The sequence below is a fragment of the Pseudopodoces humilis genome, chromosome 5 (genome assembly GCF_049639895.1).
Source record: "Pseudopodoces humilis isolate 2021_Gansu_Grassland_sample_001 chromosome 5, ASM4963989v1, whole genome shotgun sequence".
NCBI lineage: Eukaryota > Metazoa > Chordata > Aves > Passeriformes > Paridae > Pseudopodoces > Pseudopodoces humilis.
Window position 1 is genome coordinate 21,472,642 of NC_142204.1, and position 14,753 is coordinate 21,487,394.

The 14,753-nt window shown below is 41.8% G+C and overlaps 1 protein-coding gene across 7 annotated transcripts in view; it reads right to left on the minus strand.

Annotated features, from left to right (window-relative positions):
* LARGE1 (LARGE xylosyl- and glucuronyltransferase 1) overlaps positions 1 to 14,753 on the minus strand; it is a 276,790-nt gene that overhangs the window by 13,696 nt on the left and 248,341 nt on the right. For all 7 annotated transcript variants that reach the window (XR_015772471.1, XR_015772470.1, XR_015772469.1 and 4 more), the window contains 3 exons: positions 13,555 to 13,833; positions 6,659 to 6,805; positions 1,408 to 1,603 (listed from right to left, as the gene is read on the minus strand). Coding sequence is in view for 3 of the 7 variants with exons in the window: in XM_014256670.2 (XP_014112145.1) it covers positions 1,408 to 1,603; positions 6,659 to 6,805; positions 13,555 to 13,833 (622 nt within the window). In the remaining 4 variants the exon portion in view is untranslated. The remainder of the gene's footprint in view (positions 1 to 1,407; positions 1,604 to 6,658; positions 6,806 to 13,554; positions 13,834 to 14,753) is intronic.

The following is a 14,753-nucleotide window of genomic DNA, read 5'->3' on the forward strand; positions in this document are numbered from 1 at the left end:
CTGTGCTGGGCAGACACTTCTGAACAGAAGACTTAAATCCTGAACGCCACATAAGAGCTGCCACTGGGAACGTAAGCCCTGTTACCCATATTAACAATAAACCATTACCCTGGCACTCTCCACAACTGATGGTTAATTTATTAGTGTTTGGAAAATGCACTAGAAAATTACAGTGCTATAGCAGAGCAAAGTATTATTAACGTTAATATAAGGGACATTTTTTTCTAGTCTGTAATATTTTTTTTTAACTTAAGTAGGAACAAATTTGTTGGGGATGCTCTTGGCAAACAGAGGGCAAGTGGCGGCCAGCCCAAGGTGACCATGTGGTTTTGCAAGCAGAAGTAGAAAATGCCTGCACACAAACACACTGTAGCTCACACCCCAGAGACACCATCTCCCACTGACTTGCTCCAAGCCTTGAGCTGCTCAGCTTCACATAAACTGCTCTATTCCAGATTCAAAGCAAAAGCTATCACAGGATAAAAATCGCCAAAACCTATTTTTTTGGTTAGCATGAAATGCTACTATTTCAAACACTGGGATTGAAACCAATCTGAAAAAAACTACAACAAACCCAAACTAGAAAGAAATGTCATGACCCAGACCTTGCTGATTAGTACAGCGGGTAGCTCCTCATCCAAGAACAGCAGGGTGATGCAAATCCTGCCATTTCAGTGAGCAGCAGCACTGGGCTCCCATGGAGCCAGAGACACTGCCAGCCTCTAAGATCTAGGTTGGCAGCAGGGACCTTGGTAACTCTGAGAGCTCTGGTGCCAGTCTGGGACTCCTGAGCTTTCTCTGCATCCTTATTATTATAAATTCTGCCCTACAGCTTCATCCCAAGTCACAGATCCAAGAAGCAGGTAGCCCAAGGCTCAAGTACCTGGATCCTTTAGAGTCTGCACCACAGCCCCAGACTTTGGAAATGTAAAGACTTTGGCTTTGCAGAAATGTGCTGTAAATCCCAGCCAGAAATTAAAGATGCTTGCCTTGAATTCAGCTGAAGACTAGTTTTTGAATTCTAAGTTAGCATTTGGGACTCACAAACCTCTATTTACCTGAAAAAAAATCCAGTTAGGTCTACGTGTTCCTTAATAAGTGATGGGATTGGCAACAACTGCTGCAACGCTTCGGTCAGGAGGAGAGCACTACAGGAGATGTGCCTCTGCTAAACAATGAATTTCTTACAACTGACAAATAAATGAACTGAGGCTCAGTTCTTCATTTAATACTTGACAAGCATTAAACAAAGTGTACCCAACTCAAGCAGCACTCATTAAGGAGCTCAGTAAGGCCAGATGAACACTCTGGTGATGCAAAGCGTGACACTTCCTACAGGACACAGATTTTGTTGTAACAACCCCGCTGCAGAGCCCCGGGTGAGATACTCATGTGTCATCTCGTCACCTGCGCATCCAGTTCCATGATGTGAGCTACTTTGTTCCAGCCAAATCCCACAAAGCGCCTGTCATACTCCGGGCAGTCCTTCCTCACGACGACGTATGGCTCGAAGTCTGCCTCCCACTCCACGCGGTAAGGGGTGGTGGCTGTTCGCCACTTGGCAAAATTTGTTGGCGCGTGCCCTTTCGTCCAGACGTGGTACCTGAAACAGACATAAACGGCAGGGACATGGGGAGGCAATTAGATAGAAAGCATCTTGGCGAGGCAACAAAATATCACCTGTTAGATGAAATGCTCAAAAATAAGGACATTAGCTTACAGTTCACATCATCATTTTCAGGACGCGTCGGAGGCAATTTCTAGGACTATTTCCAGCACGCCTCCCAGAGCTCAATGCTTAAACACATCTAGCTGGCGAAGGATAGTGTGAAAACAGTACCTCATGCTAATGTGAGAAACAATTACACAGTACCCTGTCAGTTCATCTGCACTACAAGTGCTGTGTCTTATTCCTAGCAACCAAGCAGCTGCATCGGTTGGTGTGGAAATCTGCAGCTCAGATAAAGTCCCTAAAATTAGCTATTTTCCCACCATAGTGAAATTCACGATCTGTTTTATAGGCAATTTTATAATTTGCATGAGAGACACCTGCAGCTCTGGATAGATGTTTCATTTTATTAATTACAGTTATTTCTATGGCAGGAACCAAGCTGCATAATTACATTAATAAGTAAAATATTACATAAAGGCTTTCTGCTCTAAGTTCAACAAAGTAGGGAGTACTCCTGTGATCTCCAGTAAGGTAATCAATTTGATTTACAGAAAAAGATCCTTTTCTATTTTGCTAATCTTGTTTAGGTCACAGCAGGTCTCTTCCTAGCACAGCTTGAATGCACCCCATTAGTGCCAGGGTCAATGACTCTCTCACCCACTTACTCTAACACTTTCCAAAAATCAATGAGACAAGCTCTTTCTGCAGATTCATAGATTAATTAATGAAACAAAGGCATAGCAGGTATCTGTATTACAACACTGAGATAGATAGGCAATAGAAGGGACAAAACAAATATCCTGCCAATTTGTAAAGTAAGGTAGATTGAATTCACAGGGATGACTCACATGCTAAAAGTGAAGGGATTTGAGCATTAAATATTGCAAAATTACAACATGACGTAATGTTTAAATCCCAGAAATTCTCGTACCATTTTAAGCTATTACTAAAAACAGGAATATAAAATCACAGCCTAGGAGTTTTCATTTGGACATATTTATATGGCTTGTAACAGGAGAATCAGAGGTGTTCAGCTTTGCTGACACTCTGTTTAGGGCAGTGCAGAAAGACTGAATTATTAGGATGGCATTGGGGTCACAAGTAATGTGTGGTCCTTTGTATACTGCATTTCTAAACTATAAACAGGCTTCACCACTTTCAGATATCTTGCCTAGGGACCAGGAAAAACAAAACCCTTTTGTATTAAAAAAACTGAGAGTGAAATAATTCTCCAGAGTTTATCAGAAAGCAGTGCCAGATTCACAAAGATGCTTATAACCCTCAATGCCCTTTGGAATAATCACCAGAAAACCTATCCCTTTTCTTGGCCTCTTTAGGAGATGCATGGCTAACCTAGTCAGACACTAATGTACAGCTATCTATGCTGGAAATAAAACCAACCCAACAGTAACAATGTGGGGTTTAAAATGATACAGAATTGTGGAGGGTGCTGTATCTTCTAAAATCCTACCTCCGGCATTTTGAAATTAATTATGATAATAATAATAATAATGACTGCTAAACACTTATGAAGTGATTTGTATCTTCAAAGCTCCATACAAACTTTGGTTAATTGAGAGATTCCTGCAGAGAAGCAGCCAAATGCTGCTGTTATTCTAGTAACACTCTCCCACTGATTTAAACAGGGGGTAACAAGATACTAACCATAAAAAGAATTTGATTTCTTTCCACCCTTTCTGGAGGTATCAGTGTAAGCACCTACAACAGCTCAAGTATAACCTCTGTGAGTCAAGAGAGCAAACTAGCAGGGAAAAGTAAATAACTGGGAGGAGACAAGTAAGGAAAAATATGGAACTGAGGTTGCAGAGACAAAGCAAAGCAGAAAGGAAGGAGTAGATCTGATTGTACAAAACCAAATAATGACAGAGGTTACTTACTTGCCTCTTGAGAGTGATTGATGTGAGTGGAAGGAAAAAGAAAGGCAAAAGGATAGCTACAGTCCTGACAAAGACATAAATGAGTATAGGATGCTCAAATGAGGTGTACACACAATAGTGATGGAGGAGTAATTAGACTGAAAACAAGAATTGTGAGAGAACTGTTAGATTACATACATATCTGTACACACAATATATATGGGTTCATACACAGATAATCTGCTGGAACTAGGTCTCAGTCAATGGCTGATTACATGAACTGTATTGCAAAGAAAGACAAGGAGACACCATTCCATGAGGGTCCATCGAGAGGAAGCTCCCATTAAAGGCTGAGACATTTCCAACAGATTTTACTGTTGGTGCTGCAGTTGTGAGAAGAGGTTCACAGTCTATACTGGTATTCCATCTCACAGGACAAATGAATAAATGTAATTTTCTGCTCAGGCCTTTCTCACTCAAGATTTAAATACACATTGAATTTTAAGGCCACACTCAATCTGACTGAATCCCTGGAGAACTTTGTGAAAATTGTGAACAACGTATTTTTCATTACACTTGCAATTTTGACAAATCCAAACCAAGTAATTCGATCTCCCTAAAATCATGAGGAGTTTCTTTCCCACAGTTCATGGAAAACAGCAGGAACACACCATATCCCCCCCCCTCCACTTTGGATCCAATGTTTCATTTTACTTGTGTTAGATTGCTTTTATTTAAAATAGAATGTCAAAACTATAGTAAACTTCGCTAAAGTTAGCAAAATGAAGTAGTTATTCTCAGTGTTCTTCCCCCCTGCCTCCTCTAAGCTTCCTGTTTCAGCGAGAAAGATGACTTGGTGAAAGAAAAACTTTCCTACTTCTGTTCTCAGATGCTTAAACATTTTGCTGGATTGTGGATGCAATCAGTTAATTAGTTAATCAGTTGTTGCTTTTTCTGTTTTCTCCATACAATGATGTGTCTCCTGCCAGCTGTGGTTTCCCCTGTGCCTGGCTGTGTGTGGGCAGTGCATTTGTGGCTCATCAGCTCTTACCCAGGCCCTGAGCAGGCACATCCTCGGGAGCACCAGCTGCTAAGGGAGCCAGTGAGCTGGCACAGAACCCCACTGTAGCAGAGGGTGTCACACAGCACACCTTGCCAGCCACAGATGCTCACTTGTCTTCTCTTTTCTTCTGCTGGTGACTGAGGGATGTAATTGAGAGCCGTTGTGTACTTCTTAGCTGCCCAGAGGTAGAAAAGGTCACCATTTCAAAAAGAGGTGACAAAAGCAATTTCAGTGAGGGAAAGATTGTAATCTACTGTGTGGTGTGAGGGACTGGGATGCTGCAGGCACTCTCAGCAATCACTGTCACAGCAGTCCTCCCCAGCTCACTCCCACCCGCTCAGCGTCAAATTGCAGCGTTATTAAAGCACCTTGAAGGTGGAGGTGGAAATTCTCAGCCCAGAGTGCAGATGCTTTGTGGCTGTTGATAGATTTGAGCAATGAAATGAGCCAAAACAAACTGGGGAAGCATTTGTAAAATGTATCCTACATTAATATGTACACCAGCTACAGACTGCCTGTCCTTCAAGTCTTATTTAACCTTGCTTTGGAAAAACTCCCACTGATGTTAAAGACATTTTTGCCTGAGTGAGACTTGAGAAAGGATTTGCAAATCTGGTTGTGTACATAACACACTAACATGCTATATAGCTTGAAGCTGAAGTCTGTAGTGGAAGGCCACCACTATGCAGCTGACTGCTGGTGGAATGCGACATCTGAACATCCTGAGGGTGTTGTTTTCCACCAGAAAGACTTTTTTATCTCAGCTACAGGAGAGACAACTATTTTTCATCCGATCTCTTGTTAATTTTTATGCCTTTTGTATGCTAAAGAATGATGGCAGAGGGAAAGGTACTTGCTCTATCAGTATCCTTAAGTAATTTTACAGAGGCATGCCTCTCTCAGCCACCTCAGCTTTCTGTTTCAAGGCAGTCACTGTAGAATTCTGACACTGATCAGAATTACGTTTTCCAGACTCACACAGGCTGTCTGCTATGACATCTGCATGCAACCATATGAGGGAAGGGTGGCTGCTGAAATGAGAGTGGTGTGTAATATAGGGAATGGGAAAAGTGTGAGGAAAGCTCTAAAGGGAAGGATGGGAGAGGTATGATTTGAGCTCCTCCAGCCATGGATAATGCCTAGCTTTTTCATAGCTTTTATCTCTAGATCTCAAAATACTGCAAAAAGGAGAGGTGAACATTGTTACCTGTATTTCAGAGATGGGGAACAGAGATGTAAGAAAGCAAAGTGATTCGTGTAGCACCTCTCAGCAGGGCAGTAGTGGAGCTGAGAAGAGAACGCAAGTCTCCTAAGCCCCCTCTCTGTGCAACATCATAAGGCCACATTGTACTCTTCCCATTGCTGAGATGCTTTACAAATGCCTGCTAATCAGACCTTACCACACACACCCAAGAGATGGTTAACCCCTGGTAGTTGCATTTTAAAACTGAAGAGTCTGGCAGATAATAGAGGTGACTTGTTCACAGCCACAAAAGAAGTCTGCTTCAGAGAGGAGCTCCAAATTTAGGTGTTCTTTGCTTCTTAGCCTCTAGTCAGAGTACTCTGTTACCCCTGCATGGAGGAACTCTAGGTATTAAGCAGCTGTTTCACACTTTAAAAGAGCATAAGCCAAGCCTGTGCTTGTTTTTCCAGTAAGGAAGAGAACCAATGGGCAGAGATACAATACTTTTGGTCACATGAGGAGACACAGCTACCCAGATAGTATTTGGCAGCCAAAAAGTAAATTACACGCACTTGAGTGTAATGGTCACGCTTGATTTTGTAGCGCAATAAAAAATGATGAAAATAAAGCAAATTCGATTTAACAACTGAAGCCCTTCAGTAGAGGACTGTAATACAAGATAAAAAGCTGAGCTTACAGACAGAACATATCCACATGATTCTGTTCACTGCCTCTCCACGTAAAGGGAAAAAAATTGTAATAAGTTTTTTAATGCAGCTGACAGTGAGAGAGAAGAACCAAATATTCAGAAGAACATAAAAAACAAAGAGAATGACCACAGGTTCAAGAGTACTTTCCATTACCTGAATGTAAAGAGGGTTCCCATGTCCAACATAGATAACAGCTCTGCTTTTGACTTGGGGAAGGAGAGGCGGTAGCGTAGGGTCTCAAAGGCAGGTACAATCAGAGCTTTCTTGGTGTTAGCTAGGTCTAGCTGGATGACAGACTTCCTGGCAAAGAGAAACAACAAATAAAAGTAGGAAAATTTCCAACTGAACAAATCACTGAGCTTTTCAAAATAAAGTGCAGAGAATGGTCAGTTAAGATACTATAAATGCAACTATGACCCATATCTTTTCCTACATGTGCTTCAAATTTTCTTCTGCTTTTGGTCTGCTGCTCTAAGAGCAGGGAGAGCTGCAGAATTCCAAATGAGCTTGTGTGTTTGACTGATCAATGCTGCCCTGACAGACTGCTGGCAGCAGAGAAGTGCTCTACACTGGATGGACTGGGATGCCTCTCTTTTTCCTTCTTTTTGCTGCAAGTTGTTCAGTGCAGACTGTTTTGGGGGGTGTGTGCGTGCACATACGCATTTCACACAGCAGGGCTCTCTTCCAGGCAGGGGCCTTGGGACGCCTGTCAGTGCAGAGGAGCTGCTTAGCAATCTCTCATCCTGCCTGCCAGAGGTGTTCAGCCTATTCTTTCCTGACAAACTAAAACCCAAAGAAAAAGAAGTTACTTTTCCATTCCCCAAATGAATCTCATGCTTGTCATTAGAAATAACTCTGTCTCAATTTTCCTTTCATTATCTCCATATTTCATACCAGAAATATTCCTCTCTCTCCCTGTCAAAGTCAGTTCCCCTGAACAGGATTCACTGTCCTGACTTTTATGCTACTGCAACAAGCAATCAAGGACAATGTTGACGAGCAGCAAACCCTCTCCAGCCTTTTAAGTTGAAGGAATTGGGATCACTGTCCTAATAACAGAAGGACCAAACAAGTAATTTTTCTAGGCCCAGAATACCTAGAATTCATTTATACTGCTGTCAGAGAAAAAGATGAGCACAACTACTTAATAAAATCTGAATTTTAGGGAATTCATACTACCCTATAGGCCTGTTTTATAAAAAGCAATCTGTTCTCACCTCCTTACTGCAAAGTTTGCATTGTTTAAAGAGCTCCTGACACATTCCAGTTAACTTTTCACAATGGAAGGATTTTAACAGCATCTTATCATAAGTGGTTTCATACTTTCTTCACTAGCTTCTCCCTCACCATCACTAGAGGCCAAGATATCTACATGTCAGTAGATGACTCCTTCACAGTCAGCATTTATGACCTTCCAAAGTTGTTGAGCAGTGCCAGTGACAGTATACAGTCTTTATGATGCTTTTAAATGTTTCTTCCCTTTCACACTTCTGAGAGCAGGGGATATTAATATAGTTTCTTTTCCAAAATCAACCCTTCTTTCCAACCCTTTCTGGTCTCTGTGCAATCTATCAGCCTTGAGCAGTACAGCTTTGGGGATTCAGTTCTAGGAAGGAGCAGGTAACATTTGTAGTCATGCTCATCCTCTGGGCTCTCCAAGGAAACAGCAGCTTCCATCTATGGCTGTTACTGCAACTTTGTTTTAGGGAGAGCTTAAAAAGCCCAGGCAAAATTCAAAGGCCTTGCTGTGCTTGGCACTGTCCAAGAGTAGGAAACAATGTTCACAGTCTGAAGCTGACCAGAGCTGCAGCAGGCACAGGTATCAAGCACAAGTAACAGCAGAATCTGTCAGACAGAGCAACCTGTGTTGAATCTAGTGTTGAATGTGACTAATTCTCTAAGATATGGGATATAACCACAAAAATAATGTCGATATCAGCGATTCTTTCTGCACACTCCACACTGCTCTTGACACCTGCAAATTTCATACAGCTGCCAATGCCTGAACTATTGGAAAGAATAGATGATAATGCCTCCAGGAAGAAATCAAAAAGCAGAGGGAACAAACTGATAGAAGAGCCTGAAATCACTTGCACTGTCAAAGGTCAACATGAAAAGTGAGGTAAGCAAAGAGATACAGAGGTCTGGAAACAAGATTTTTGAAGTGCATACAGGCAAACACAGAGATGTGGAGGTACTTCCAAAGTGAAATAAAATAGCAGGATATTCTCTGCAGCAACATTTTCAAGACATAAGTGAGCATTTACGGTGCATGTTGGTATGGCAGGGTGACCTTGGCTGGACACCAAATGCCCACTAAGCTGCTCTCAGCCCTCCTTCTCTGCTGGGTAGGGGAGAGAAAATAAGATGGAAAACAACTTGTATGTTGAGATAAGGTGGTTTACTAAATCAAAACCAAAAGCTTGAATGTGCACCAACAAAGAGAAAAACGAAATATTTCATTTTCTCCTTCCTATCAAGTGATGTCTGGCCAATTCCAGGGAAGCAAGAACACACGTAGTGGTTGCTCCAGAAGGCAAACATTTTAAATAATGAATGCCCTGCCTTCCTCCTCATTTTCTTAGCTTTTATATCTGAGCTGACATCATTTGGCATGGATTCTCCCTGTTCAGTTTGGCTCAGCTGTATTAGATGTGTCCCATCTCAAGATCTTTCCCAGATGGGGGCAGAATGATGGAGGGAGCACTGATGCTGTGCCAGTGCTGCTCAGCAATAACCAAAACACTGGAGAGTTATCAACACTTTTCCAGCTACCAGTGCAAAGCACAGCACTGTGAGGGATGTTATGGGGAAAGGAACTCCAGCTCAGCCACAACCAGTACAGGTGGTAAGGTCAAAGTGGAGGGGCTCTCCAAAACTGAGCTGGGAGTTGAGACACACCCAGACAAGAAGCCCAGCAGCACTGATCTCTGAGTAGAATCACCTGTCCTTGAGGTGGACTCAGTGATATAGAAGACTGATGCAAAGGGAAGAAGAAATTGCTGCTGACATCCAGATGTTGAACTTGAGTGACAAAGGACAATAGAGGCCATTTAAACTGTGATAATGGCAGGGAGGACTTGTTAGAGGAAAAAACACCTTCCATTTTCTGCTCATAACTTGGCTGGTGGTCTGCTCCTTGGACAACCAGCTGAAAATCTAATTTCTTCCCACTGGAAGCAAATCTACTTTCTCATTTTCTGTGGGATGACCTTTTCTCCTGTTTTGAGTGGAAGTGCTATTTGTTGATTGACTGGTTCTGTTACACTTCAGGATAGGAAAATTTTCACTGTTGGTGCTGCCAGATATGTGGAATATAATGGAGGAAATACATTTGCTTATTTTGCAAGCTACCACTGGGCAAACTAGGTAATTCTTTCACTGTCCTGTTGAGGGCTATTTTTTTTGATTCAGTAGTGTGGATTCAGTATCTACTTTCTTTTCTTGTCCTTTTCCCCCAAACCCCACAATAAGGATTTGTGACTATGAAGAGCTAACTCTCTTTGTGCTAGTGTTGTCCAGGAAACCATTTCCCAGCTATCTTTGTGTTCAGACCTAATGTGTGTCATTCTGACACAGTGAAGGCTGGGTTAAATTTTAAATCTAATAAACTGTATTTTTCACAAAGCAGTGAGGAAATGAATCTTAAATCACAGGAGTCTCCTCATGGGTTGAATGAACTCGAGCATGTTGGCATCAATCTTCTAATCTGCACAGTACTTTTCAAAAATTAACACAGAATTCTCATTCTCATGTAAGTAGATAGTAAGATCATTCCCATTTTTGGAGGACAGAGAAGCTCAGACATAGAAAAGTTAACAAACTAATCCTAAAGCACTGCACTTGGAAAAAAAAAAAAAAAGGAGTCCATTAACTCAAATGTGCTTCCACCATCAGGATTTGTTAAGTGGTTGGTTGCAAGTAACAAATATGGCAGGCACTGAGCTTGTGGTCAGAACTGGAGAATTGTCAATGCACTGTTAAATTCATTAGAATGCTCTTCCTCTCTCTGCAAAAGCAATGAATTCATAGACGACAAAGGCAACCATCACAAAAACCCCAACAGGCACAATCTGAATTACCTCCCTAGCTGAGATGCTGAAAAATAAGCAGAACTACTTCACAACTTATGTTGTAGGTGACAGGTATAAAACCCGTGGATGGAGTTGGGATGCCGTGTCCCAATTTGTGATCAATGTGTCACTGGAAGCCAAGGGAACATTTTACACAAATGTGTCAGGAAAGAACTTCAGTGGTACCTGTGACACCTGTAGATAAGCAGCTGTCTCACTGTTTTATGTTAGAAGTGACTGCAGGATGACCCAAACACCTTACTTGCAGCAATCAGAAGAAGCCTTTACCTCTGGGACAATGACAAGATGACTTCAATAACTAAGGTAAACAGGAAATCTTTAAATGATACATTTCCTTTTGTACTTCACAGAAGACTAAAGCAAGACTAAAAGGGTGTTTGATGGAGATAAAAACATTGAAATGGTTTTACTTAGCAGCTGTGAAAAAGCTCAATTAGCACAAATCTAAGTGCAAAGCAACAGATAAATAAAGTGATAGGTAACCACCAGCTCCATCAGTTTCTCCTTCAAAACTGGCTGTAACCTCTCTCCACCTTCAAAATACACTGAAAATGTTTTTCAAAATTCCTTTCTTTCTGAGAATATATTATCTGCAGAGACACAATACGCAATACATGTAAATCAGCAAACTTTCAGTGAGAAGGACTTGCCTGGCTTATCCTGTACAAAGTGATGCCTGAAATACCACACTATTTCCATTTGTTTATGGTTGTTCTATCTGAGGAAATGAGGATAAAAATGTGTTACGTCTCTCTCTAACAAACAATTGCTGCCATTCAGACAGATAGCACTAATCAGCTATTTGCAGAAGCAGTGGGAACAGTCAATGCAGAAAGACACAGGATATCCATATTTAAAATAATCTCAATGCATGTCCCTGCTACTTTGCTTAGAAAAATCATTACTGAAAAAGCAACAAAAGCCTCTAGTCCACATTAAAAATAAAAAAATAAAAAAATCCAATTACTTTTTAAAGAGCTGGTAGTAGCAGATTAGCAATTCCCAGGCAAAGAGACTCTGTCAGAGTTAAGGTGGTATGGGCCTTAAAGAAGGCTAGCAGAGTAACAGGAAGTCTTAGAGGCAGCAGCTCTCAGAGAGCATCTCTGTTTTTTTCTGAAACATCACCAATGCAACATCGTAGTGCATTTAATTCTGTAACACAGTATCACCCTATAAGAATTATTTCTATGGTTGTAATATCTCAAGGAAATGGTGGTACATTATTCTGTCTTCCCTCCTCTCTTCTTCCTTTCATTGCTGGCTCCATCCATGCACTGTGATGCAGCATGAGAGAACAAGTTCCTTTTCTAGCAATAAATGCCAGTATCAACAGATGTCATCCTTACTGTGTCCAGCACTGATCTGCAGAAATGTACCAGTATGCAACACTAACATAGAAGGACACAGAAATGAAGAACAAGTCTTTGTCCACCTATCTGGAGATATCTAATATGTGCAAGGGACAGAATAATTTTGAAGTGCTCATAGCACAACTTGAAAAGACTTAACAAAATAAAAGAGAAATAAGCTGATACAGTGTGCTAATACTTCAATGATACAACTGAAATTCAGCATCTTGAAAGCCATAGAACGGTTTGGGCTGGAAGGCACCTCTGAAAGTCATCTAGCCCAGCTTCCCTACAGTGAGCAGGAACATCTTCAACTAGACCAGGTTGCTCAGAGCCCCATCCAGCCTGACCTTGAATATTTGCAGGGAGGGGGTACCCCATCTCTGGGCAACCTGTGCCAGTGTTTTGCTATCCTCATTGCAAAAAATGTACTCCTTGCATCTCATCTAAATCTTCCCTCTTTTAGTTTAAAACCACTCCTTGTCCTTTCTCATAGATTCTGCTAAAAAAGTGTGTCCCCATCTTTCTTATTAAGCACCCTTTATGTACTGGAAAGCCATAATAAGGTCTCCCTGGAGCCTTCACTTCTCCAGGCTGAACAACCTTAATTCTCTGACCCCTTCCTCATAGAAGGGGTATTCCACCCCTCTGAATAGTAAATTTGGCCCTGTACACATATCACAGAGTTAAGCCCAAAACAAACTCCTCCATAGGTTCATGATACCAGAAGGAATATTTTCCTTTACACTCCAAAGCCCCGGGCTTATGAACTGACAGCGAACACCCACAGGCAGGCCCTCACTGGAACACTTTGATCAACTTTTACCAAATTAGAACAGAGATGAAAAGCAAGACTGGTCAGGATAAAGGAACTGACATCCTCCTGTCTGGCCACAGGGTGTCCTCCTTGCTCTATGCTTTGGCCTCAGATGACCAGCCTCTGCAGGGGAAAAAGGTCTTTATTAAAAAAAAGGCTCAGTTAATGATCAGAAGTCTGTAGTTTGCTCAGCCCAACCTGCTCACATGCCGTATTATACAATATACACTGATGTTATTCTTCCCAGTTTACTTATGACAATTGTTTTGCCTTGACAGGTGCTGGCATTGCAGTCATATTTTTGAGCTGGTTAGTCTCATCACCCTCTTTTCAAGATAAGGAACTGAATTAAGAGTGTGTCACATGGACAACAAGTTCAGTAATGCTCTGCATGCTTTTTCTGTCAATGATGTTAAGAACCAGAGATGTTTAGAGAAACTGCCTGGTTCACATCTCTGCTAATAAACAATGTTCTTGGACATTAATAATACTTAACCCAGTTCAATTTTCAAACTGGCTCTTCTGCAGCCCTGAGTTTATTCTAATTGCTAACGAGGCTCATATTCAGACCTGGGTTTTTTTCTTTCATAACCATTTTGCTTTACTTTCCAGTTACAGTCCCTTCTCCTCTAAAATCTCCTGTGCCTTGCTGGGCATTGTCACACCTCAAATATTTATAAGCTGCCATTTCCACATCTGCTCAAACTGTTTTGGGAGTATGTGAGAAGGGTGGGGTGTGGAGAGGCTGCAGTCGTGGGTGACAGTGGGAATTCCCTCACTGTCCACTACCTGAGGTACTCGTAGAGTCCATACATGGGCAGGAAGTCGATGTCGGACAGAAACATGTATGGTGTGCTGATGTGCTTCATGGCCACGTTCCTGAGCAGGTTCACAGGGTAGAACTGCCCCTCCTTGTACACGATGTGGTAGCCAACGTTGTGGCGGCTCATCAGGACTTCTGAGCCCTGAGCATAGCGCAGGAATTGCTGGGCTTCTGCATCGGAAAGGTAGAGTGCCAGGCTGATGGGACCTTCCCAGTGCTTGCAGATGGCTTCAAGCATCTGGAGCCTGGAAGAGGAAGGGTGAGAGTAAGAAAAAGCTATTTCCCTGTCTGGGACTCTGTGTTCACCTGATCAAATGCTGATCAAATGATCTTTCTCTAAGTGAGACAGGTTTGGCACACTTTATATGCTGTGGAAAGCAGTAAATATTTCGACAGCGTAATTCATTATTTAAGATGGTAAGTTGAGGTCTCCTCCTGGACAGATGGACTGCACCCTGGATACACCTATCTCATGAAACCCAATGTAGTCTAAGACGGCCCTAGATTAGATACACACATCCACAACTCAGATACCTAAAGCACCATCATTTTCTGTTTAAAGCTTTGATGCCGCAGGAAAACTCACATGGATAACAGGACTTACCTAGTGGGAGCTTTGAGCAGTTGCAGGGATCTGCTCATGTGGATCTACTTACAGGACAGGGGGCTCATAAACTTCAACGCTGTCTAGTGCCCAATTCACATTTCAGGTCAAGCTATTCCCCACAGTAACACACTACAGTGCTCTTCAACAAGCTTGTGGAGACAGAGGTGTACGGACCCACAGACTGTTTTACCTCCTGTTTAGGAAATCCTTCCCCAAATTTTTGCAAGGCAGTTAGTCAGATCTTAAAGGCTGTTAAAAGAGAGGTCAAGGGGATACTGACTTAGGTGAACATGTGCATTAACTAAAAGAAGGCTCACTGTTAGGGAAAAGGACAAAAAGATGACACATCGATAGAAATAGGATTTAATATTAGTAGGGAGTAAGGAGGGGAGTAAGGACAGATGTGGCGTTGCTGTGGAATATCAAAAGAACATTTCAGACAAAACTATCATTAAAAGTACCAACTTGTATATGTTTAGCACTATCTCATATTTCATTAAATCATTTTTTAAACAGGTTGTATCGATGTATATTTTAAAAAAATTCCAGCTTTATTGA